Genomic DNA, 25,483 nt, shown 5'->3' on the forward strand with positions numbered 1-25,483 from the left:
TTATCCTGGCTAAATAGTTAATTTCTATTGAACTTTTTAAAATAAAATTCCAATTAAATATAAGAATTATTAAATAAGAATGATTAGTTCTTATAGCATTTAGTTATAAAATTATTGATAATCAATAGGAAATTGAAGTAAAAAAAAATAGTATTGCGAATAACATAAAGTTAAAAAAATATTTCTTTTCTAATATTAATTTTGAAACATTTTATTTGTGAATGAGTTAATATGAAATACTGTGAACGGAGACTAGATGCAATTTTCAAAATATTGACAGTTATTAACGCAATAAAGCATTTCAAATAACAGAAAAGGTTTCAAAAAGATGTATAAATTGTGAAATTTTTTTTTCAAAATCATTAATTAGTAATGATTCCGATGAAAGATGTTGTAACTTTCTTTGTAATTTTAAGATGACTGAAATTTATGTCATAGTTATAAAAATGTATTTTTCTTCCTTATTAATATCGTATTTTATTGAGTTTTCCCTTTAATAATGTACTGATTAATCAATCTGGGAACTATATGAAAATAGATAGTTTTTAATTATCGAAATTACCATTGGTCTCTAGTAATCAAACAAATCCTCAATATTTTTAAAAATATCTAATGCTTCTCTTTATCTAGTTAACTTCGGCTTATTAGTTTCATCTCCTTCAAGGGCATACTTACATGTTTTTTTCATTATTATTCACGGCCGAATCCATTTTCGCCCGAGTTAACCTTTTGAATTGCTTTTAATACGATCATCACTCATTCAAAAATTACACGTACTGCACAACAGCAGCTTTCTAATGCATGAGTTGAGAAATTCATTTCTTAAGGGCAATTCAGCGAAGATATATTGTCATCGAGTTTTTCGACATTGAGTGTATTACCGAGTGCAGCTAGATTGTAAGTTAATTTCCATTTAAATCTACTGTACAGTTATGTTTTGCAAAATGAAAATCTGGCCTAATATTTTACTTGACTGGCAATTTAAATTATGATATTTCAAATATCATATTTGAATGTTTTTTGTATACAGAGAAGGTATAGCAATTGTCGTAAAACAAGGCGTATTTTTTATATGAATTTTTACATTTTAAATCTCACCTAGTAAAAAAAAATTAGAATTAAATTTGCCTGTGAAAATAACTTTAAAGGGTACTGATCGACATCAATGAAATTTGTTATAATGGTACTGATCTACAGCTGAAATTTCAGATTTCTGTCACATTTTAAATAAAATATCTTTAACGAAAACCTGTTTTATCTTTTCATGCGTACCTATGTGTGCACGATAAATTAAACTTAATTTTTTTCTTTGACGGTAGGTCGTCAAATACAGTATCCTAATTAATTGTAAATGAAAGATTATTTGAATTCTTTTTTAATTTTTGGCACATTTGGGAAAATTGGCGGAAGTTTTATCTAAAATTGGTTACAGATAATCACTAAATGTTTATTTTATCGATAAAATTTTATTTGCCTTCTATGTTTTATTATGTAATTGAGATATAGCCGAATTTACCTGAAATTGTATTTCACCTGATTTGGGTAGCGATTTTTAATATTTTCGACTTATCCTGTAATATTTTTATTTAAGATTTTGTATTTTTTTTTCTCTTCTTTTCTTCATCGACTTATTTTAGGCCTTACACTTTTAGAATCGGTGAACATTAAATTAAGAAATAAATCAAATTACTCAAATTAGGATATTTTTTTTCTAAATTAACCCCTTCGGAATAATAGTAAAAGTAACGAATATAAAGAAACAGAAAATCCGATTGGGCCATTTTATTTTGAAACGCATACTGAAAACCTGAAAGAGGTTTATTCAATTTATATCGAACGATATTTATTTAATTATTCTCAGAACTGATAACTGGCCGAGCCTCTAACGATATTGAAAATATTGGTGTCTCGATATATCATTGTAAAACGTTGAGTTTTCCTGTTTCATAAGAAATTTCCCCATTCTGTGTATAATAATAAAATTTGCCTCCTTTAATTTTTTTTTTTTTGTCTTCAATGACAGACAATTATGAATTAAAAAATATATATATATTAAACAATTGAGTCAGAAGAACTGTTGCCTTTTCTTAGGTGAGATAATGCATTCCAAGCAGCTTCTTGGCCTAGGGGCAAAATATTACATTCTGATCCATAGTTTTGATACTTTATTCCGTCGTTGAGTTGGTGAGTCTTACTCCTCCAGGTGCGAATCCCGCGATTTCCACGGGTTGGCAATCAGTCCATTTTCTGTTGCATCCCGCGTTTTTCGCAGTTTAGAATGCTTAATTTACGATTACAGATTTTTTTTTATATTATATATTATTATTGTGTGACATATAATATCAGTTCACTTTCTTTGAAAAATATTTGAACTTATTTGCAAACATCGCATCTATATAGTGATTTTAAAGAATTACGCGGCCAAAGGGTTAACCCTTTCCACTTGAATGTCTCCTCTCACGTATTCTACAAAATAGTGAATCACTTTGATGTTTTATTTATTTATTTTTTAATATTGCTTATTAAAAATACTTACAGAATGGTTAACAAGATGTAGATTAATTTTTCAGGGAAATTCAACTTAAAACAATTATATATATATTCATATTTTGGGGCAATATATTATATTAAATGAATAATTATGCATCGATTACTTTTCCGAATATAAAGGGTTAAATATGTCGGGATCAAACATCTTCTCTCTGATACGATGATGAAGTACGGAAAGAGAGTGCTGACTCAGGTGTCATCTGATCACGTCTCACAAATGTAAAGTCTGCTATAAAAAAATTTTTTGCACCTTCAAAACGGGATAATAATCTAAATTAAATGCATTTTGTTTTAGGGTAAATAAAGTAGACTTCTTTGGCAATGAGTTTTTTACAATTAAGGTTTGACTGAAATTAGAAATATTTTCATATAAAGATATCTTGAACAAATGTGTCTGAACCATTTTGTTTTCCTGCTTTAATCCTTTTTGGAAAATTATAAAAGATATGGATAACAAACTACTAATAAATTGATTTAATGTTCCGCATAGTTGAGAAAAATAGTTTCAAAAGGCGATTCTTTATAATTTGTAAAAATTTTATAAATTTTTATTGAAATTTATATGTCTTATCAGAATTTTTAATCTCATTAAAATTTGAGTCCAATCCTTACCGAACCAATCCTTCTCTATTTACATCCGAACATCCATCTAACTGGTAATGCTGGTATGACGTTGCATGTAAATAACCTTTACATACAACATAAGCCATTTACATTCAAATACATTTGTAACGTATTGGATTTCATATTTAAATAGAGACAAAAAATTATTTGTAACTTTTATGGGGAGGCGCGGTGGCCTCGTGGTAAAGTCTCGGCTGCGGAACCGGAGGGTTTCAGACTTAAGAACCGTCGTATAAGCGGGTCTGGTGCATGTTAAACCCTTCGTGACCAAGCGCCCTCTGGTGTGGTGTGGAAGTTTGGAAAGGGGTGCCAGCTCAGGTGTCGTCCTCGTCATCTGACAGCGGTTCAAAATGACGAGATCCGTCCCAAAATATCCCCAGTGTTGCTTTGAAACGGGACGTTAATATAACTAAACTAAATACAGTAATTTCCTGGGAAAAATCAAGGATTTAAACTAGCCAACAGAATCAATTGAAGTTGCTACATTCAAATTTTATAACCTATAAAATATATGATGATTTATAAAATATTTTTTTTTCTGTTGCAGGCACCAGCGATCCGTACGTGAAGTTCAAGATTAGTGGCAAGCAGCTGTACAAGAGCCGGACGGTGAACCGGACGCTGGAGCCGTACTGGGACGAGTTCTTCACCATCCCCGTCGATGACGTCTTCGAACCTCTCCACATCCGGGTCTACGACTATGACTTCGCCTTCCAGGATGACTACATGGGTGCCGCACAAATAGACCTCACGCAGCTAGAGCTCAGCAGGTGAAACAAGCTGGAGCGTTCTCCCCTCTACTTTTCCACATAATATGAAAGATTTTGTGTTTAACTTCGATGCATTGAGAAGATAATCTAAATTTTTGTCCCAAATAGGATGTAAATTAGCAATTTTTAAATCGAAACTATATATCAAAATTTATTCCTTTAAGGAATTCTGTATTTGAGTTATTGTGATACCTTCCAGGTATTGATTTTCTGTATCTGTCTCGTTGCATTTTTCAGTTACAAGCTGTGTTTACATAATTATGGAAACATCGACCTACAGACAATCCAGTTTTTGAATGATTTGATCAAAAATATATCTGTAATTTAAATTACAAAACCATACACCAAATTTTATTCATTTCATTCGATGCGCTTTTGAATGATTCATCAAAATGTCCATGCCTTGTTATTTTTTTTATCAATTCATTTATTTATTTTTTGACAATAAGAGTAAGTTTTCTTTAATTATTATACTTTTTCTAACAATCTCTATCTATTAATCTTCATGTTAAAGAATGTAAAATTATGCATTTTATTCCTTTATCTACATTCTTACTTTTCATTGTTATTATGGATTTGCTATTATTTATTCTATCGATTTGTTGGGTCATTAATTGAGAAGATTACAAAAGAAAATTACTTTCAACTATTCGGTTGCGTGAGCGTTTTTTAACAACCTTTCTACGTCAATAACCTTTTAAAATAGGGCTTACGGAGAATCCCATTCTATTATAGAGGCATTCTCTTTAAGCCTTTTTCATATAAATTGTTTTTATCCTAGATGAGGTTTACTATTCTTCTCCTTTCTCAATAATTTCACAATCTGTTTTCAGCATATAATGTGATATAATCAGAAATAAAACTAAGACTATCTGCAAGTTGAACCATATAACATTGCTCTAATCCTGATATTGGAATGAGTTAGTAGCAGATCAAAATCTGTTTCACTCAGTAAATAATAGAACCCTATAAGATTTAATTGCAATCTTTAAAGATGAGCTTCGGTTATTTATAATAAAGTCCATTTTTAAGTTACTTTGAGACAGATCTTATAGTTTTGAATTACTGTCAGATTGTGGAAGCGATGGATTCGTCTTCAGTGTTCTCAGTAACTCCAGTTGTAGCAGACTGCACTAAATCATATATATATATATATATAATGAGTCTTTGATCATATCGGCTTTTCGGTGACACCAAAACAAAAATTTTAATGCAATACCAAGCAACCAACAAATGACACATATGTATTTTTCACAATAAGACTTCAATAATCTTGGAATATTTGCAATTTCTGAAAACTCTTCTCCTTCTCATTAGTTATATTAGCATTGATAGTTTTATTAGCATATAATTATATTATCTTTTTTCCGAAATCAATAGAATAGCTAATTTTGTCCCTATTGAGTTTAGATTCTAAGTTCAAGGAAAATAATACTAGAATTCTTTACATAAATAAATTCACATTAAATAATTTTTCTTTAATCGAAAATTTGTACAATTATGTCATTTAATTAATTGCATAATCAATTGAAAAAATTTCTTAGATCAAATAGCAGTTTTGATTTCTCAAAAAATGCTTTGAATATTTTTAAAAAATGCTTGAAGTTTTGTACCATTCTTTTAAAATTATGATATTTGTTTAACATGCACTTTATGACGTGTTTCTTATTTTTAGGCCCACAGACTTAGCTGTAACCCTCACAGAATCCGGAAAACCGGACGTGACGAGTCCGTCTTGGGGCCAAATTTTCCTCACCCTCACCCTCATCCCCAAAACTCAGGAAGAAAAAGAACAGGTGAGTAAAGAACAACAGAATTTTAAATGATCATCTTTCAAAGGCTTAGCTACAACACCGCACTGAAAACGTAAAAGTGAAAAAGTAGCTTATCCCAGACTTAAATCAAAGACATATCCCTTAACATCTCTGATTACTTAGCTTCTTTGTTGTAAAACTTAAGTACTGCAACGTGAAATAGTCCTAAAAATACTGAAATAGGGTATCTGACTTCCTCTTAGTTAAAAATCTATCGTTTAAAATATGTAGAAAATTTTGAGACTTTATTAGAAGATAATGTTTTATAGAAATTATTGAATACATTACACTCCCGAGTATCCAGCCTAATGTGGTGGAAGGACAGGCCAGATAACAAAAAAGTCGAATAGGCAGGAGTTCTATGAACTCATTTCTTTTCCCACCAGTACCACAAGACAAATTTTTTTAACCAAAACTCACTGTTATAAAACATATTTTCTTACTTCTTATTGATTTTTAAGCCCTCCATTTATCTCAAGCCAATAGGAATGGGGCCAGGTGAATCATAGAAGCAGTGGTCATTTTGCTATTAAACCAGAGTCTAGTCGCTGTAGAGAGTGTCATTCCGCCTCCATAGTCACTGAAACTTTTTTCAATTGTCATCCATTTTGAAATCTCCACTTTGGAGGCGAAAAAAATATTAAGCATACCCCAAGAACAATTTACAAATACTGTAAATACTGTGCAATTATAATTAGGAACAGCGGCAGCATCTGAGGTCCTTACACGCTGACGAAACAATGAACAGTGAGCAGAATGCTGCTTTTTTCCTGACACAACTTGTATTTTGTACACGACACGTAGCAGGATCATAGCAGACACCCGCTTCCAATGCCTTGGCAATGCCAATGCATTGCCTCGCCTTCCTCATTTAATTACGATAAAAGAAAACTAGGCTGAGCAGTACGTAAGTCGGATTATCACGAACCGGATAGTCGGGAGTGTACTGTAATTATTGCTTGAAAACAAATAAATCCTTCTATTACTTAAACTGTTGCTGGAGTTATTAATCGAATTAAAATCGTTAGAGTTATTGATACCACTTTAGAAATAAGATGATTTAGCTCCAGTTTGATAAACTTGCTGGAAGAGGAGAAGAATATTTGGTATCATTTAACTTAATAAAGGAGAAAAGGCTTTCTTTAGGAAACTGAGAGTGTTTTATCATCATTGAACTTTATACGTGCATCCTAAAACCATTTCATAGAAATAATCGGATTGGTATTTTTGAAGACCAACTCATCAGGAAATTTCCTCCTCTGACTGATAGGAAATATTAGACCTTTGCATAGCAAATGCGGCCTGAACTTTTTGAAGAAGAGCATATTCTTTAGTCGCTGCATGGCTTATTGTAATTCTAATATAATTTATTTCACCTATAAATTTTGGCAATATCTAATTGTTCTCTATGAAGTCTCAGATAGGCGTTGTGTTTCGGTTCATTGGCCTGTTAGATCGTCGGCCATAACATGACTTCTTCTTAAGTCATGTGACAGCAAAAATGTGTGAGACATCTTTTGAGTCAATAAAAAATCTCCTCACTTTGTAGCTGTCGCTAAGGTCACAGATATGCGGGAATCTTACAGGTTATTAGGGATTATTCCATATACCTCTAATGACAAGTGTGTATATAAGAGCTTCTGGTCGAAATTGCATCTGTGCTTTTTGTTAACGTTAATATCATAGTCAAAAGATTCTATTTATATTTGCTTGTTAATGGTTCATATCTTATCTTTTCTTTATCTTTCTTGCTTTAAAATCAAGCATCCGCATCCTTGCAATAATCTGTGATTACGTCTCAGCTTTGCACTTCCTAATCCTTCTGAAAGGCTCTGGTACTGGATCATCCAGTTTATAAAGAAACTTGCTGAAATATTTTAAAAAGTCTTTAACAACTGAATCGTGTCTTGGATTTCTAAAACCAACATGACCTAAGTCATTATTCATCTTAATGAACTCATAAAATGTCGGCAGAAATCAAAAACAAACCCATTTATTACAAAAGTAAATGAATCTTGTAGAAATAAATCCCGAGAAAAATTCTTAAACACAATACCATTATCTGTATGACACAATATTCATTAAATCTTTTTTCGTGTAAAAGATTTTGGTCAAGAGCAAAAAAATCAGACAATGGCTTTGTTCTCAGGAGGTTAGTTTAGAAGCAGTTACAGCTTTCTTTGGGAGAATAATTAATGAGGGGTTTTACGAAAACAGAATAAGTGATTATTTTGGACGGAAATAGATAACTCGGGCTGTTCTTTAAGCAAAATGCATTACCTTGTCACCATTCAAAGAATAAATAGGGGTTTTCTTTCATTAAAAAATGATGAACCGGAAAATTAGGAAACATTAAAAGAATTTACGTAATATTTATAAAAGCCAAATGGAAGCAGAATGATCAAATATAAGGTTTCAATATAATAAAACATTAAACACACACTTTTTTTGTTTTTAACTTTAGAAAAATGAATGTCAAGGTATAATCGCAAAAATCTAAAGTTCTCACGGAAATTGTGTAAGCAAATTGGAATTTTCACATTTATAATACATGCTTTTATTTTTAATGAGAATTTATCTTCCTAATTAAGTAATTTAGAATATATCTTTAATTTGGAATATATTTTCCTAACGTTATTTATTTTTTCTTTGTCTTATAATTTTCGAAGTCTTAAACATTTATGACTTCTTCATTAAGTAGGCTATAAATTTTATAAAAAAATATTTTTAAAATTTCTAGTACGCTATTAAAAGCGATCTTTTAATTAATTTATTTTTTTATCTGTAGTATATTTCGTAGTTTGTTCTTATTATTATTGGAGAATTTTCAAATCCATATTCTTCTTAATTCTATTTTCAGTTTTTCTATTGAATATTTTATAATTATTGTTTTCAACTAAAATATATCATTCATAGAGTATCAAAACTTAATTGAAAATTATGTATGAACTATCAGATGAATAATTAATTTTAGGAAATGATTAAATATTTTATTTCCATTGGAGCATAAAATTATCCAAAATTTCAGACCTTTAATAAATCAAGAAGTGAGTAAAAAAATGGAATTCCACTTTTAGAAATATATTTCAAGTTAAATAAAAGCATGTGACATAAAATATAAGTTTTTAATATGAAAATTTCTGCTATTTTTTTATAGTTTTTAATACAATTTCAACAGTATTTTTTGTTGTTGTTATTTATACTTTTACAGTTCTTGTTTCGTTTCGTTTCCTCTACTTTCTAATTAAATTATAATTCTGTTTTATAGATGTGTCGTCAAATTGATTCAACTAGAAGTCCATAGAACATTTAATATATTGATAGAATTCTCCTCAGTTTTTGTATTGAATTATATCATCTACGAATAACTTTATTTTAACCTTTAATATTAAAAATACAGCAATTCAGTGCAAATATAAAAAAGCAGATAAAACTGTATTTAATTAAAAGGAATTTAGAAATTAAAATTTAATCAGGTTTTATTATCATGCTTTTTAACACAAAATCGCATAAAAAAATTTAAACTTTTCACTTGTTTCTTTTCCCCTTCTATGCTGCATAATGCTCAGAAGTCCCAGAGAGACGCTGCCAAGGTTAGTTTGACCTACTCTATGTATGTAGCAAGAAAAGCCGAAGTCGCTTTTATGAAACGCATCGTAGCTGATTTATTTGAAATCTTGCATAACTGTACTTAGTTTCATTATTTGCAGAATTTTGAAGCATTTTTAAAATTATAAAATAAAAAACGCACTGAAATTTTTTGTTTTAATTTAATTATATTTTTATTGCATTACTTTCACAGCTGTAGAAGTTACCCTTTTAAAGAGATGCTTTCCGATTAGATGCTACTTTTTAACAATTCAATTATTGAATCCTTAATTAAAACCTATCGACTGTGCTATTGATGTTAATATTTATTTGTTATCGCAGGACTAGTAATAGATAAAAAAAAAATATTTAGATAATCCACCCAGTAAGTTTGAGTAGATTATCTAAATATTTTAAGGTGGACATAGTAATTCAGAACAATGGTCAGACGACGAGTGCGCATAGCAGGCGTTAACACCCACTCCATATTTTTGAAAAACGCTTGTTTAAAGTGCACCAAACTGATATACTCAATGGATCTTTACATGTAATCGAGTTTCGAACCTATAGTCTTCCGGTACTGAAGCTTAAAATTTACTGCGATAATATTGCAATACTGAAATACACACGTTAAGAAATCATTGAGGAAGTTTCCCCAGGGAAAGGACTTCTCTAGTTCTTTTGAAAAGCAACTATAGCAATTACATTTGGCTAGGTGAAGAAGGTCCTGGATACAAATGGGCTGCAGTGGCCTGGTGGTAAGGTCTCGGCTTCGGAACCGGAGGGTTTCAGGTTCGTGACTCGATTCCACCGAAGAACCGTCGTGTAAGGGGGTCGGTTGCACGTTAAATCCGTCATGATCAAACGTCCTCCCGCTGGTGTGATGTGGTGTGGAGAGGGGGGTGCCAGCTCAGGTGTCATCCTCGTCATCTGACCGCTGTTCAAAATGGCGAGGTGCGTCCCAAAATAGCTCTAGTGTTGCTTCAAACTGGACGTTAATATAACCAAACCAAACCTGGATACAAATTTGGACTACCAATAAGACCTCAAATTTGTTAACGTTAGAAATTTTGGAACTTTGTCGTTAACAGAACTCCAACCGTCGCCAGTTAACAATGTTGCTTTTATTCCGTTTAAGCCCTGTTTTCCAGCAATAGGATACTGAATCTCGGGGACGATACTAACTCAACGACGTCTTATTCACAAATGATATATACTAAGAATTTGGCGCATTCTGCCTAGGGTTCTATTAACTGAAATGTATCAACGATTCATAATACTACAGTGATCTGTTGATGGAATCAGTTTTCGATGTGAGAATTTTGAGACAAATCTGATTCCATCGATAACCGAGTGCTCTTTAAGTCATGAGTCAAATGTCTTTATGTATCTAGAATTCAAATGTTTAGGGTGAGAAGTGTTGGTTCATCCTCATCGATTGATTATGAGTGAAAATGATGATGTCAGCCCCAATAAAATTTGTATAAATTTAAAATGGTCTATTTTTATCTCAATGATACTGTAACGAGCAATCCATTTATTGTGAAAATTTAGTAGTGATTTTTTTGTGCAGCTACCGTTTCATGGTTAGGATATTCATTGTTTTACTTCTTATTTTATTTGTGCATTTCCTTTTGTTGTATTAATATTTCATTTTGAAGTGACAAGAAGACTGGTTTCATAGTTTTAAACCAAGGTTAAAGGACAAGGATATCACCTGAAAGATAATAAAATTTTTGAAAAAATAAATAAATAAAAAATCTGGTCTCTCGTTTTTGATCCCCTGTTTCCGAAGTGAAGACTACCATTGAAGACTAGTTTTCAAACAATTTACGCCGCAGTAAAATGCACAAATGATACCAAGGTGCTTTAAATAATACCTTGGATGGTACCTTCATTACAGATTCATTTCTCAATGGACTTCCTGCCACACATCTTTTTTCATATCATCAACCCCAGAGATGAAAGTATGCAGATCTTGTATGAAAATATTGAACAGAATAAAAGAATAAGTTAACATGAATATTGGGCATAATGATGATTCTGCATGAAAAAAAAAAGGTACGACATCACCAAAGACTAAAAAAGCATTTCATCACATCCATTAGCTCCCATAGTGTTCACTATATAAAATTCCTGGGCACTTTATGTTAAGTAGGGATTGCAATACCGGGATACCGAATACCGGTATTTAGAGCCATTTGTACAATTTTGTAATACCGGTATTCACAAGTTTAAATACCGGTTTTTCGATATTTACTAGAAATTTTTTAAATTGTCTTCACTAAACATTCACGTGATAACACTTACACACATGTGAAAAAAAAAAAAAATGAACTAAAAAGTATCTAATAGGGGAAATCCAAGGTTAAAGGTATACCGGAAATGCGCCTATCAAAAGAATACCGGAAATGCGTTTATCTTTCCGCGTCTCACTCTTTTTAATGACATGGAATCGTCGAAATATAGATGAACAGGACGTGAATCATCCAAAAAGAAGGATCAAAATTATTTATTACAGTTCCGAGCAATACTGCACACGCGCAGGATTCGTAGTCTGATATTCATGTCTATGAAAACAAGGTTTCAGTTGTGAAGAAAGTGCGTAATATTTCGATATTTTTTAAATTGGTGAGTTTGTTATTCACATTGTATTTGCATATCATACTTTAGGGATAAAAATATTTTTCCGATTTATTATATATATGATCATAAATTATAACCCTTAATAATGAATAAGAATAACTTTAAAGAAAATAAGAAATCAATTGATAATACTTCGGTTTGGTTTCATTATTTATATGATGAAAAGAATATGGTGGCACAATGTAAAAAATGTTCAAGAGTTATTAAAGTGAACGGAGGAAGTACAAGTGGACTCCATACACATTTAAAAACGAAACATGATACAAATTTGTTAAAGAGGAAAGAATCTAATTGCGATGAAGATACAAATTTAAGCCCAAGCCATCAGGAATTTTAGATTATTTTGAAAAACGGAAAGATAATTTGGATTAAACTATAAGTAAAATGACAGCATTAGATGGTTTACCATTTCGAGTGTTTTGCACTTCTACTGAATTAAGAAAATCACTATCCGCCAGAGGTTTTAAAAATCTACCAACATCGATAAACACTATAAGAAGAACTGTTATAAACTACAGTAATGGTGTTCACAATTCTTTGAACACGAGCTATTACAATTAAAAGTAAATGGTGAAAAATTTAGTCTTACATTTGATGAATGGACAAGTGTAAGAAATAGACGCTATTTAAATATAAATATTCATTCAGAAAAAAAATTTGAAATATAGGACTTACACATGTCTCGGGAAGTATGCCAGCCGAAAAATGTGTGGAAGTGCTTAAGTCTAAATTAGCGAAACATGGATTATCCCTGAAAGAAGATATTGTATCCATAACGACTGATGGAGCAACAGTTATGAAAAAAGTTGGAAAGTTGATTGGTGCAAATCAGCAATTGTGCTATGCTCATGGAATTCAATTAGGAGTAATGGATGTATTATACCAAAAAAATAAAGAACAGAAGAATCCAAATACTGTGGATATAGAAACTTCGGATTCCGACTTTGAAGAGAGTGAGAGTGATATTGACAATGTAACTGTTGAAGACGATATTGCTAATGAGGATGAAATATTAACCCATCAAGAATTGCTTCCTATAATTTATAAAGTTCGAAAAATTGTTAAAATATTTAAACGTTCCCCTACAAAAAATGCCATATTACAAAAATATATACTAATTGAAAATAAAACAGAATATATGTTAATATTGGATTCTAAAACACGTTGGAACAGTTTACTCCTAATGATGGAACGATTTTTGAAACTAAGAAATCCAATCCAAAAAGCAATAATCGACTTAAACCTCCAAATTTATTTTTCAGATAGTGAATTCGACTTAATATCCAGAACTGTATCAGCTCTACTTCCAATAAAACTGACTATTGAGGCATTATGTCGGAGAGATTCTAATTTATTAACAGCTAATGCAACAATAAATTTCATGTTGCAGTCACTGAAAGAACATCACTATCTGAAGAATTATATATTACATTGAAAAACCGCACAGAAGAAAGGCATACCGAAATAGAAAATATCTTACTGTATTTACATAATTATAATGATTTCAAAAATGAAAAAGAAAAAAAGAGACTAACCAATTCAAATCTGATCAAGTTAATAGTAAATTTTCTTAAAAAGTTTTACCCTCAAACCTATCCACATTCAGAAGAATTCGATTCAGTTATCGAAGATTATGATGACACTAATGTCTATAATGAAAAGGAATTGTCTCTCAAACAAAAATTAGAATTAGCGATAAATAAAAAGATTTCAACAAACCAAAAAACAATACAGAAATCAGCTATATCCAAAACCATCCGACGAGAAATCGATTTATTTGAAGATGAGGGATTTAGAGGTAAATACTTGGAAAAAGTATATCGCGCATTGCTAACAATACCACCAACTAGCGTAGATGCCGAAAGAGGGTTTCTACAGCTGGTAATTTTTGCACAAAATTACGTTCCAGGCTTAATGGCAGTACAATTGATGCATTATGTTTTTTAAGATCACATTTCAAAAATTTGTAATAGTACCACAGACTGATTAGTTTTATTTACACTTTTTTGTGATTTAAATAAATAAAATGTCCCTTTACTTTTTTGTGATTCTTTATATATTGTTATAATTTATTTACAGATTATTTTTACTAATATTTACACTCTCTAATAAAACTGGCAAATAAAACAAAGAAACGCCTGTGTTTTCTTTCTTTTTCTAAAATTTCTAATACCGGTATCCCGGTATTAAGATCTAAAAAATACCGAATACCGGTATTGAACTTTTGGTCCGGTATTGCAATCCCTAGTGTTAAGGTTTATATTAAGGTAAATAATGTTTTTATTTTTATCTGTATTTATGCTGAAAGGGGCTGTTTGAACTGAAAAGCATTATAAAGTTGGTTCCTATTCGATGGATTAATAATAATAATATGATCACAGTGATTGCCTTTCATATTATTTATCTTACTGCCCCATTTAAAATCTGTGTTGGCGATTTATTCTTTCATTAACCATTTTTAAACTGCTCATTTAGAGTTGCAAAACAGTTTGCTTCTACCGGGGTGTTTGTTTCTAATGGGCGTGTTCTTGCAGTTCTTCAACAAGGGTTCCTTGCTCCGGCTGGGATTCAATACCCCTTCGGCCAGCCCCATGGTGCGGCGGCAGAAGACGCAGATGTGGGATTCGGTGGTGACCATCGTCCTGGTCGAGGGCAAGAACCTACTGGCCATGGACGAGAACGGCACCAGTGATCCGTACGTGAAGTTCAGTCTCGGGAACGAGAGGTACAAGTCCAAGGTAAAGATCACCGGCCGCTTCTACATTCTATTCCAGAGTAATTAGTATTTAATTAAGATACTCAAATGATTCCTTTCCATGTTATGTTACTCTTTAATGTTTCTTCATCTCTCGGCTGTCATTCCAACCGTTTGTGTAATATTACAGAACTGCCAGATAATCAAAATATTTCTTCATCGAACCTGCATTTTACAAATTCCTGCATTTGAGATTGTAAATTCCATTTTTTAAAAAAGGTTTTCCTTTTTCTATAGAAGCATAAGCGGTTTTCAAAAATTTATTTTCCGGTTTCTAAAATGTCGGTTATATTTATCTTGATAAGAATTCCTGTACTTCAAAAGATATAAATTTACTACGCTGTATTCTTTCATTTGACTTGTTTTTATATATTGTGTACGCATATGATTATTATAAGAGTGCATTTTAATAGAAATCATGTGATTCAATTTTGGTTCAGTTAAAAGTCTAATTAAAGTTTGGGAAAACTTTATTTATGAGTGCCTAATACTCAAGAAGTGGCTGTTTGAGAATACTAGCTCCATCGGCTTGTCATGAAAAGGTGAATTTTTGGTGAATTTCTACATCTTCTGTGTATAATTTACGTCCGTAAATTATACTATCAATAAGTGTTGAGTAGCGATATTATTCCATAATTAATCAACAAGTATATTATTTAGCAATGTTATTCCGTAGACAACAGAGCTGTTTTACTTAATATAAGTTTGTAGTGGTTTGCAAATGTTCAACATATCTATCCACCATGCAATAATATCGCTATCATACGAGAAAAGTGTTTTATTTAGCATTAAGTAACAGATGTAATTGCTAGACATAACATCAGCAGCAGAAAGGATAAGTACTTTTGTCAAAGATTGTAGATTCATATTTGGGATCTGAATTTTGAAAGGAGGACGGTAAACTGAACATTTCTGAGTTATTACTTCATTCATTTTCTTATCTTGAAGAATATTCTCGTGATTTAAATTGCAAGCATCACTACCAATTAGTACAAATTACATCGCAAGTTTCTTGTTTATCCTTTATATGCAAACGCCCTACTTTTTTCTCCATTCGTTTGAAAGTACTGACTTTCAAAATTTCTACTGATTTCTGAATCACCCTATATTATTTTACACTCATAATTTCAATATACCTACGTATTCTTCCCAGCCAAGCATTTTCCAATTCCCTGTCTTTTTAAGAATTTCATGGATATTTATCTTCTTGCAAATATCGAAATATTTAACATGCGATTTTTACATTGCATGGGAAATATTTATAAGCAAGCATGGAAAAGAAGTGATCGTTCAAAAAAAATATTATTAGGGGATTCAACGACAAACTTTGACGCGTTTTAGTTGTGACAAGAAAATAAGGGAAATAAAAATTTCGTGCAGTTTCATTATCTTTTAAACTTTGAGTATTCTGCTACGATTTTAACCAATGAATATTAAAATTCAATCGAATTTTTTTCTTTCTTTCCATATTTCTTGGCAATCATAACATTTACTGAAAATTTTGAAATTTTCAGGTGATGTTCAAGACGTTGGATCCACAGTGGTTAGAACAGTTCAACCTGCACATGTACACCGATCAGCCAAAAATATTAGAAATATCGGTGTACGATAAGGATTTCCACGGAAAAGACGACTTCATGGGCAGGTGAGTTGTAGAATCTCATCGCATGAGTTTTCTAAATTGTTGATCATCGGTAAGAAAATCTTACATGCATCCACATTTACAAAATTTGAAAAAATGGATTGATGTAAAAACAAATATTTCAAACACAAAATTGTACCGCAAGTGGGTAAACATAATTTGCTTAATGACGATGTTCGTTACTTGGATTATTCAATAAAAAATCATTGATTTTTTAAAAAATTCATTAAGTCATGCTGAAGATTACACAAAAAATAATTTCCTATTATGTTTATTTTTATTTAATAACAATTATGTATATGTCTAGTTTGTTTAAGGTGTGGCAACTGTGGAACATGGTTAAGACCATTCATACCAAGAATGTGCATTTATTTTCACTCATAAAAGGTGTGCGTTTCATAGTATTGTAAAAAAAAAACTGCACTTTTGTACCATTGTCGAACTTTAACTACGAAATATTCATCTTTGGTATGAATTTAACATTATTCTGAAACATGACATGGGATCATTTACTGATTATCGCTGATACAGATACCAGAAAACAGAATATATATTTCTAATGATTAATAAAACCAAATTATAATAATGAAAAATAATTAAAACCAAATTTTGACATAGAAGTACAGGTGTAGTTAAGTAGTAGTTATTTGTATAGTAGTTATGTAGTTGTTAGTTATGTTGTAGTTAGTTGTAGTTTCATTTATTTAACATTATTTATTGCGACTTTAAGGCTAACATTTTTATATGCATAACACAATACAGATTGACAGACAGATAGATTGATCAATACAGATTCACAGATTGATTGATGATTGATTATTTGGTTCAAATCTACATCAAATTTTGTTCATCTAGCTCTTTCGTTTCGTCATTATCATGTCCACTTGTATTCGGAGAGCCGAACAGATAGACTTGCTGTGACTGGATTTCATCCATTTTTATAGCATTTTATGTTCATGTACCAAATTTCAGCCATCTATCTGAAAGCTGTTTTGAATCATCGAGTTCATAGACAGACAGAAGTAATTCCAAAAAATGCATTTTTCGGACTCCGAGATGTTTAAAACGTGGAAATTCACCAAAATCTGAAGTTTCAGTTTATATTATTTTTTTTGTATACGAAAGATACGTAAAGAAAGCAAAAACGCATGATAAATGTGATAATGCGAGATATTTAATTACTTTCCGACTACGTTAAAAACACTGGTTTTCGACCACATTGGCGAATTCTTCTTTTATTATTATTTCTTGTAGTTCAGGCTTTCCTCTTTCCAAAATAGTATTTTCTAGGAAAAGGAATGTCTGATCTATCATCCAGGATAATTTTAAACAATTTTTTAGCTAAAATATTTCTTTAACTTCAATTTTCTTAAACTTTAATTTTTATAAAAAATTTCCACCGTTAACATGATATCTCAAAAACTAATAGAGGTATTTACATAAAAATTTCAGCGTGTGTTTTAAATACTGTGGGCAATGAAATGAACCAAAAGTTTTATTGTTGATGAAATACTTTTTTATTTATAGGTGTTTTTAGAAAAATTAAGTTGTAAATTTATGGAAAAAATGTATATATACGTACATTTTTACACATAATTTCTTTGCATCTCAAAATGTTTCTTAGATTTTGGTTCATTTCATTCATCATTATATTCTATAACTTGTGTACAGAGAAAAATAGGATAGCTGCATTACAATTTTGTGTAGAGTGTTAACCGTTTAGGTTAAATTTCATTAAAATTTACTACAAATTTTCCTATTTCTCAAAATATATTATATTTACAAATAATTTTTTTGTATATATAGTGTTTATAATTGACAATACATCTAAAAACCATAAATAGTTTTAAAAAAATCCAATTTTTCAAAAATATTGCTTCGAACGTAGTCGGCTACCTTAAAATATTTCGATTAGGGTGTTTATTTAGAATCTTGTCTTGACTTTCAAATTTTTTTAAAAAAAAGTATTTTTTACATTAATACACGAAGCACCAACTCAGTCACCAATATCTGACTCAATCTTTTCTTTCATCCCCCTCTGCTTACGATGTATCGCTGAAATCAGAATCACAACTTTCAGGAAAAGCACATGACAAAGCAGGAGGGTACAAATGTGTTAATGAACAGGCTTTAGCATAAATGAAAGATCGGATACTAAACATTTATATTTTCAAAACTATGATGGATAATGTAATCAATTATACATGAAAATAAAACATAGCATTCCAATTTTTTTTCCAGTTACAAATAGTTGATGTGTGAACATTTCATAACAGTACAAATATCCAATTTGTAGTCAAATTCCCTCAACGCAAAAGTTTTTAAAGTTTTACACTATCGATTGTGCTTAGTTCAATAATGACGTATTCTTTAAGTTCATTGACTGTTATCGGCAACGGGGGGGGATATAAACAGGGTCTTTAGTGTAATATTATAAAGAGAAATCACATGAGGTAAGATCCCGAGATCTTAGCAGTTATGTGACGGACGGTAAATCAGTGTTACTTGTTGATCCAATCCAGCGGTGTGCGAACTCCTACGTTATTCTTACTTTATGCAAACTGCATTTTGTTGAAAGATGAAATTCATACTATCTTTACATTATTGTGGAAATAACCATATTTACAGCTTGTGCAGATAGTTGCCACAATTTGAGCAATGTTAAAAATTTGATTTGGATCGTTTTTGTTCATTTTTCATATATCACTATTTGTATTAATATGTATAATAGCTTAGGAAATTTGATTTAGTTGCTCATTTATGTTAACACTGTGTACTAATAAAAACTTGTATTCAAAACCTTTCTTATTATCATATATGAACATGATGTTGTTTTGGTTTGAGGATTTTGAAGCCACAAAAGGTACGGACAGAAAATGGGAGATTTATCGCTTTCGGCATACATTTTTTGCTTTTAAGGTTATTAGAAAGCGATGAAGAAGGTTGTCACATTACAACAAAAAATTACAACTTGGCGCGAATGTCCACCATGTACACGATTCTCCTGTGAATCGCAAAGAAGAAAACGGGAATCAATACGAAACGGCTAAGAGCGATATCGAAGATATATATACGAAAGATTTTGAAATGAAAGAAAAGAAAAAAAACATCGTTTCTTAAATATCGACGCATACGTAATCTGATAGTCACGTGATTGTTTCAAAGAGTTTAACCTGACTTTTCACTAAAAAATTCTGACCTCAAGAAAAAAATATAACCCTCAATGACCATCGCATTTCTAAATGTTGGTGATTGCGAAAAAAAGAGTCATGTGAGAACGTGATGTTTTTCTCTCGGATTGATACCACGTGACTTAAATTATATTTTCATATGATAATTTGAAATTTTTTGTGTGCAGATTTCATTTATTTTTTATAATTGGTTGCATCTTCTTTCGCAGGTGCACCATCGACCTCAGCGGCTTCGAGGAGGAGCGGACTCACTCAGTGTGGAAGGACCTGGAGGACGGGGCCGGCTCCCTCTTCCTGCTCATCACCATCTCCGGCACCATGGGCACCGAGACTATCTCCGACCTCGCCTCCTACACCTTCGACACAGCCACGCAGAGGGACCTCATCTCCAAATACGTACGTCTCACTTGTTTTTCCTTTTCATTGCCTTTGTGGGTGGGAAAGTTTGGCGAGGAATGACCTATCATAAAAGTTTAAGGCAAAGATTATAGTAAAAGGGCAACTCAGGGGGGTGTCTACCTTGAATTTCCTGCAGCATATGTAGAATGACCTGGAAACTATGAACCAAACTTAAAGCAGATCTGGCTTATAAAGACAAGTTATTTTCACAGCAGAATGTAGGTTTGCAAATGTACAGAGTAACAGCTAGGGGGAGGGGGAGGGGGGCTCTTTATCAGAGAAGTAAGTGAAATGAATGCACACGATATAATGTGCAACACGAGATTAATGAAATAAATATTCACAAAAACTGTATAACAAAAATGGCTCTATTACGAATCGTAAGCAGCATTATATGGACAATGACAAAACGAATGAAGGATAAACAACAAACCCTTGGAGTGAGCGTTTAAAGGATTTGCCGTTCGAAGTTCTGCACGTTTTAATCGTTATTCACACAACTGCGTTATTCTATAAATATAAATGTACGTGTCATTAAATCTGTGATAGCGACTTTATTTCGTGTATCTGTTTCTTTTACTTGATCCACTAACATAGAGTCGTTTCCGCTTTGTAGTTTCTGACTGGATGTTTTATTGCTGTATGCTTGCTCGATGTATGCTTGGACTACTCTTAAAGATAATTACATGATTTTAGAACCCTGCATATGTGAAAGGAAGACTCTTAATACCTTTTCTTCGTCGTTAGTTTTTTAATGGTTCTTTTGTATCTTATTATTTGTCAGACAAAAATGTGACCTTCAATAGTACAATATGCGTCTGCCCATAAACTATATTACTCGGTTACCATGTGCATGTCTAAGATAATCTCTTACTTCTTGCAGAGTGTCTCATTTCTACGTAAAGTACAACGTGGTTTCATAAATTAAGACTTACTAATGTTAATCTTTTAACAAAACTATATAAGTTTCTTAAAGATAGAGGAAGCCGAATTTTGACGAGTTTTCAGAAGTTAAAGGAGCCTTAAATGGTGTAATTGTTTAGAAAAGTACATAGTTTAAGGTATGCTGTTTCTTGTAAAAATAAAATAATCTTGTTATATGCATTTTTGATTCCTTTTTTCCAAATTAATATATGTTTTCCAGAAATTTCTCGTACATTTATTAGAAATTATATGAACTAAATTAAAATATTTGCATTATTCTAAGAAGTTGATTGAAGTACTTTTTCAGAGAGTCAAACTAGAGGAAAAATTTAAAACAAATATTTTATTTATATTATTTATATATAACTTATTTTTTCTTGTAATAATATGTGAAATTTTTTATAGTGTTATTACATTTTAGTATCGAACGAAGAGATAAATATTCAATCATATGATTAACACATTTTATTTTTGAAAAATTTGCATTTAATTTTTTTATGTCGATTTGCATTTACTAAAATATTTACATATTTTAAAAATGCAATCAAATCTATATAAAGAACTCGAAGATTCAGGAAAATATTATATTACTGCAATTCCTTCATTGTCTTTTAAATAAATTCTACTTTACATTGTTACATTCTTAGGGTTGACGAAGTTTAAAAATTTTAATTATTAAAAAAGTTACAAAACAATGAAAATTATCGAAATGTGATTGTAAATTCACTTGCTATGAACTCTAAAACGACATTTTTTAAATCCTCTTTCAGAGGATCTAAAATATATTATTGTAAAAATTTTCAAAATTTTTTATACCTTCCTTAATTATCGAAATTTCATAATTATTTTTTGAAACCTTTTCATTTCACGTCCTGCTTTCAATTTAATCTTCTATGAAAAAGGAATTTTCTCTCACATTTTAAGATCTCCATTTAGAAGTTAAAAAAGCTAAAACTCTATTAATTTTAAAGTGAACGTTTTGATACATGTTTGGAAAAGGATGCCTCGAACAAAAACTAACATTAACATTTGATTCACGGACAGTGCTTATTTTAATATTATTTATTCTTTTATTTATTTATTTTCCTTAAACAACTTGCATCTCTTAGGCTAGTTTCTGCTATAATATGAAACAGTAATACAGTTTCTTTTTCTTGTTTAAATTTTACTTCTTCTAATACATTATAATCCATTGACTTTTTGGCTGCAGTAAGTATATTCATAATATTTGCGCGAACATTTTGTTCTATATATATATATATATATATATATATATATATATATTACTGCTATATTATTATCTACCAAATATTTTTTTTAACTAAAATCAAAATTTCTTGAAAAAAGTTCGATGCATAGAAATTTTTTATATATTGGGTTCGACTTTGATTATAAGATCAATTTAGAGAGCTCTAAGAGTAATTTCTTCCTCATCTCTATTTCGCAGGGACTTTACAAGACCTTCAAAGATCCCTACGACATCGGATATTTGATAGTCAAAGGTAAGAATTCTTTCTGAAATGTATTACAACAAAGATATTATATAATTCAATTGAAAGTTGTGTTGCACAATAATTATGTATTTCCTCAGTGTACAAGGCCCAGGGGCTTGCGGCGGCCGATCTGTGTGGGAAGAGTGATCCTTTTTGCGTTGTGGAGCTGGTCAATGCCCGATTGCAGACGCACACAGAGTACAAAACGCTCACACCAGAATGGAACAAAATTTTCACATTGTGAGTACGAATTCAATAATGATTTTTTTTATCAATGTAACTGGCAAGCTACCTTTGGTGATTAACCCGTTTTCTGAGAATATTAGTTGTTTTTAACTTCAAATAAAATTTCTTATGAACAGTTTCATATTCATGATTCCCACAACAGAGTATTTTAAACCTCAAATAGTCATTCAGGTTGTGTGATATAGGTAGCCTTACACATGTTCTGTTGATTAAAACATGCACTTTTCTTAAAAAGCATTTGCATAATAAACCTCATAACACATTTCAATAAAATACATTACTTTCTCCATTTAACATATAACTGCTCGTTATCTTACTTGGTGCTGTCAATGCTCTTTTTTGTTACAAAATACAGAATATATAATGCCATACAAAATATGTAAAAATTTTGAACACGAAAACGATGCATCACATTTTAATTGCAATAAATAAACACATCTAATGACGTATTATTTGATTTGAAAGATATTGATAACCAGAGGGAACGGTCTACCCAAAACTTTCTCTCGTACTCTCTGATAAATGTGTTGCCCCAGAGAATGCCTTGGATGGCATTGGTATACAGTAGATATGAAATATTAACCTTTGATCTGAATTTAACAATTTCCTGAATATATCGTGTGATCCTTGGCGACTAATAATATCCAAAAACCAAGCTTTTATTTTACGCACGTTATTTTCCAGACGATTGAAACAAAAATTTGACACAGAACTACAGTTGTATTCGCAAAATCACATACTAAATTTGCTACATTTAAGTCATTGCCTTTTTTAGTTATTACTTATGTATGCTTCTGAAAATGGAGACCGACAAACAGTCAACTCCTTATTAGATTTGGTTCAAACTTTGATATGTATCTACACTATAGATTTTAAATTTGTGTGCCGAATTTTATCTGTCTAGCTCTTTTCTTTTGGTAGTTAACATGATAACTTATATTCAAACAGGCGGACAAACAAACTTCCTCTTAACGAATTCTGCTCAAACTTTGATAAAAGTTAACAAATTTGGTTTAATAAATGCATACTAAATTTTTTACTGTTTTAATACCGTCTAGAAATCTTTTCTGAGTTATCTTTGTCACAGACAGACAAACAGACATTTTCCAAAAATGCGTTTTTCGAACTCAGAAAAGACTCAGTCGACGATAAAAGACTTTCGAACTCAGTCGACGATATCTCGAGTCGAATTTTTTTGACAATTGCTATACTTTTTATTCGAGAAAGTAAAAAAGAAAAACTAAAGAATAGCCAGTATAATATTTCCACATATTGGACAAATTATTTAATGTCCTAACACACTTTGCTAATAGAATCCACAAAAAAAAAAAAAAATTGATAAAAATGCAAAATTCTATAATGGTAATGCCAAGGAATATGAAATAATTCTTCCATTCTTAGTATTTCGCAACGGAAGAAAAATAGGCGATTAAATATTTCTAGAAGAAGGAAGTAATTTAAATTCAACTACAACAATTCAATACAAAACTTTGTGACATGTGAATTATGTTGTTCATGTAGCGCAGACCAATTAATAGACAGACAGACCTAATCCCAAAATAATATTTCTCACATTCAGTTGAAGGAAGTGACCCAAAACTCTGAGATGCATCGAAATCTCGAGGTTAAATTTTCTAACAGTTACAGTGCTTCTTTCTAGAATAATTTGCATACGATAAAGTGAAAAGAACAAAAATTAAAAAAGAATAATGGACCAAGGTTTGAAACGGAATTCTATGATTTGATTATCCGTGCCTTCACAGTAGAATAGAGGTTCAGAAATTTGGATGCATTTATCAGAAAAAGATAATTTAGAAATTGAAAGAGTTCAACTAAATGTTTGCATTTAATGCTAAAAAATTTTTTCTTTTAAAAATCTGTTTCTTATATAGTTTATTATACATAAAATAGGGCCATGTATGCTTTTAGAAACACTTTTCTTTAATAAATGTGAATACAAAAGTTTGCATTTAATTTTTAACTCTCTTTCTGATGGACACATAAAGAGATGAATTGAAGTTACAGTTTTGAAATGTCGTACATTGTGTGTTCTCGATGACAGTATTCTACACCTCTTTTTCGACTTATCTCCACCTTCACTTTTAATCATTAAAAAAATTCAAAATGAAGCATAATTTGAAGCTGTATTTCTATTTTCAGATATCACAACAATGTACATATTATACAATTTCGACATTATTCACATATATCGTACGTACATATACTGAATATTTTACATTTTATGTACAATATTTATACTTGTCGCTCATTTGAATGAAATAGCGTTGAAATATATATATATATATATAATCGATTAAAAAATATCCAGTCATTCGTAAAAGAACTCCATTTTATATCGAATAGAAATTGTATTTCAACTTGTATTTACTAAATGCATTATCACGTTATTTTCAGTGAGTCGATTCATTTCATTACATGCTGATCTCATACAAGTGATGCCATCTGGTGAAGAAATTGACATATATTATTTAATTATAATTCTGATAATGAATTATAAATTAAACACCAAAAACTAAGAAATAACTGAAATAAAGATATTAAATATATTTGTTCACTAACAAATGTACTTTTAAAAATTCATCTTTAATAAATTAAATATTTTGCATATTAATAATAATTCCCCTTTCAAAAAAAATGCATTAAGGCCTATAAAGGAGTCGAAGTCTGTTTTTTACTTCAAGATGAATTAAATTATGATAAATCCTTAAAAATATTACAGAAATACTAGTTAACAGAAATTTCCCACTATGGCTAATTTAAGCATTATTGAATTGACAACATAAAGATCGATATTATCGATATAGCATCCAAAACTGTCTA

General features: G+C 30.8%; 1 protein-coding gene across 8 annotated transcripts in view; it reads left to right on the forward strand.

Moving 5' to 3' along the window:
- The window catches only part of LOC129971338 (multiple C2 and transmembrane domain-containing protein 1-like), a 386,350-nt gene that overhangs the window by 328,976 nt on the left and 31,891 nt on the right, over positions 1-25,483 (forward strand). For all 8 annotated transcript variants that reach the window (XM_056085007.1, XM_056085004.1, XM_056085008.1 and 5 more), the window contains 7 exons: positions 3,722-3,944; positions 5,620-5,740; positions 14,527-14,730; positions 16,262-16,392; positions 19,790-19,976; positions 22,351-22,405; positions 22,495-22,636. In XM_056085007.1, coding sequence (XP_055940982.1) covers positions 3,722-3,944; positions 5,620-5,740; positions 14,527-14,730; positions 16,262-16,392; positions 19,790-19,976; positions 22,351-22,405; positions 22,495-22,636 — 1,063 coding nt within the window. The remainder of the gene's footprint in view (positions 1-3,721; positions 3,945-5,619; positions 5,741-14,526; positions 14,731-16,261; positions 16,393-19,789; positions 19,977-22,350; positions 22,406-22,494; positions 22,637-25,483) is intronic.

The sequence above is a fragment of the Argiope bruennichi genome, chromosome 6 (assembly GCF_947563725.1).
Source record: "Argiope bruennichi chromosome 6, qqArgBrue1.1, whole genome shotgun sequence".
Classification (NCBI taxonomy): Eukaryota; Metazoa; Arthropoda; class Arachnida; order Araneae; family Araneidae; genus Argiope; species Argiope bruennichi.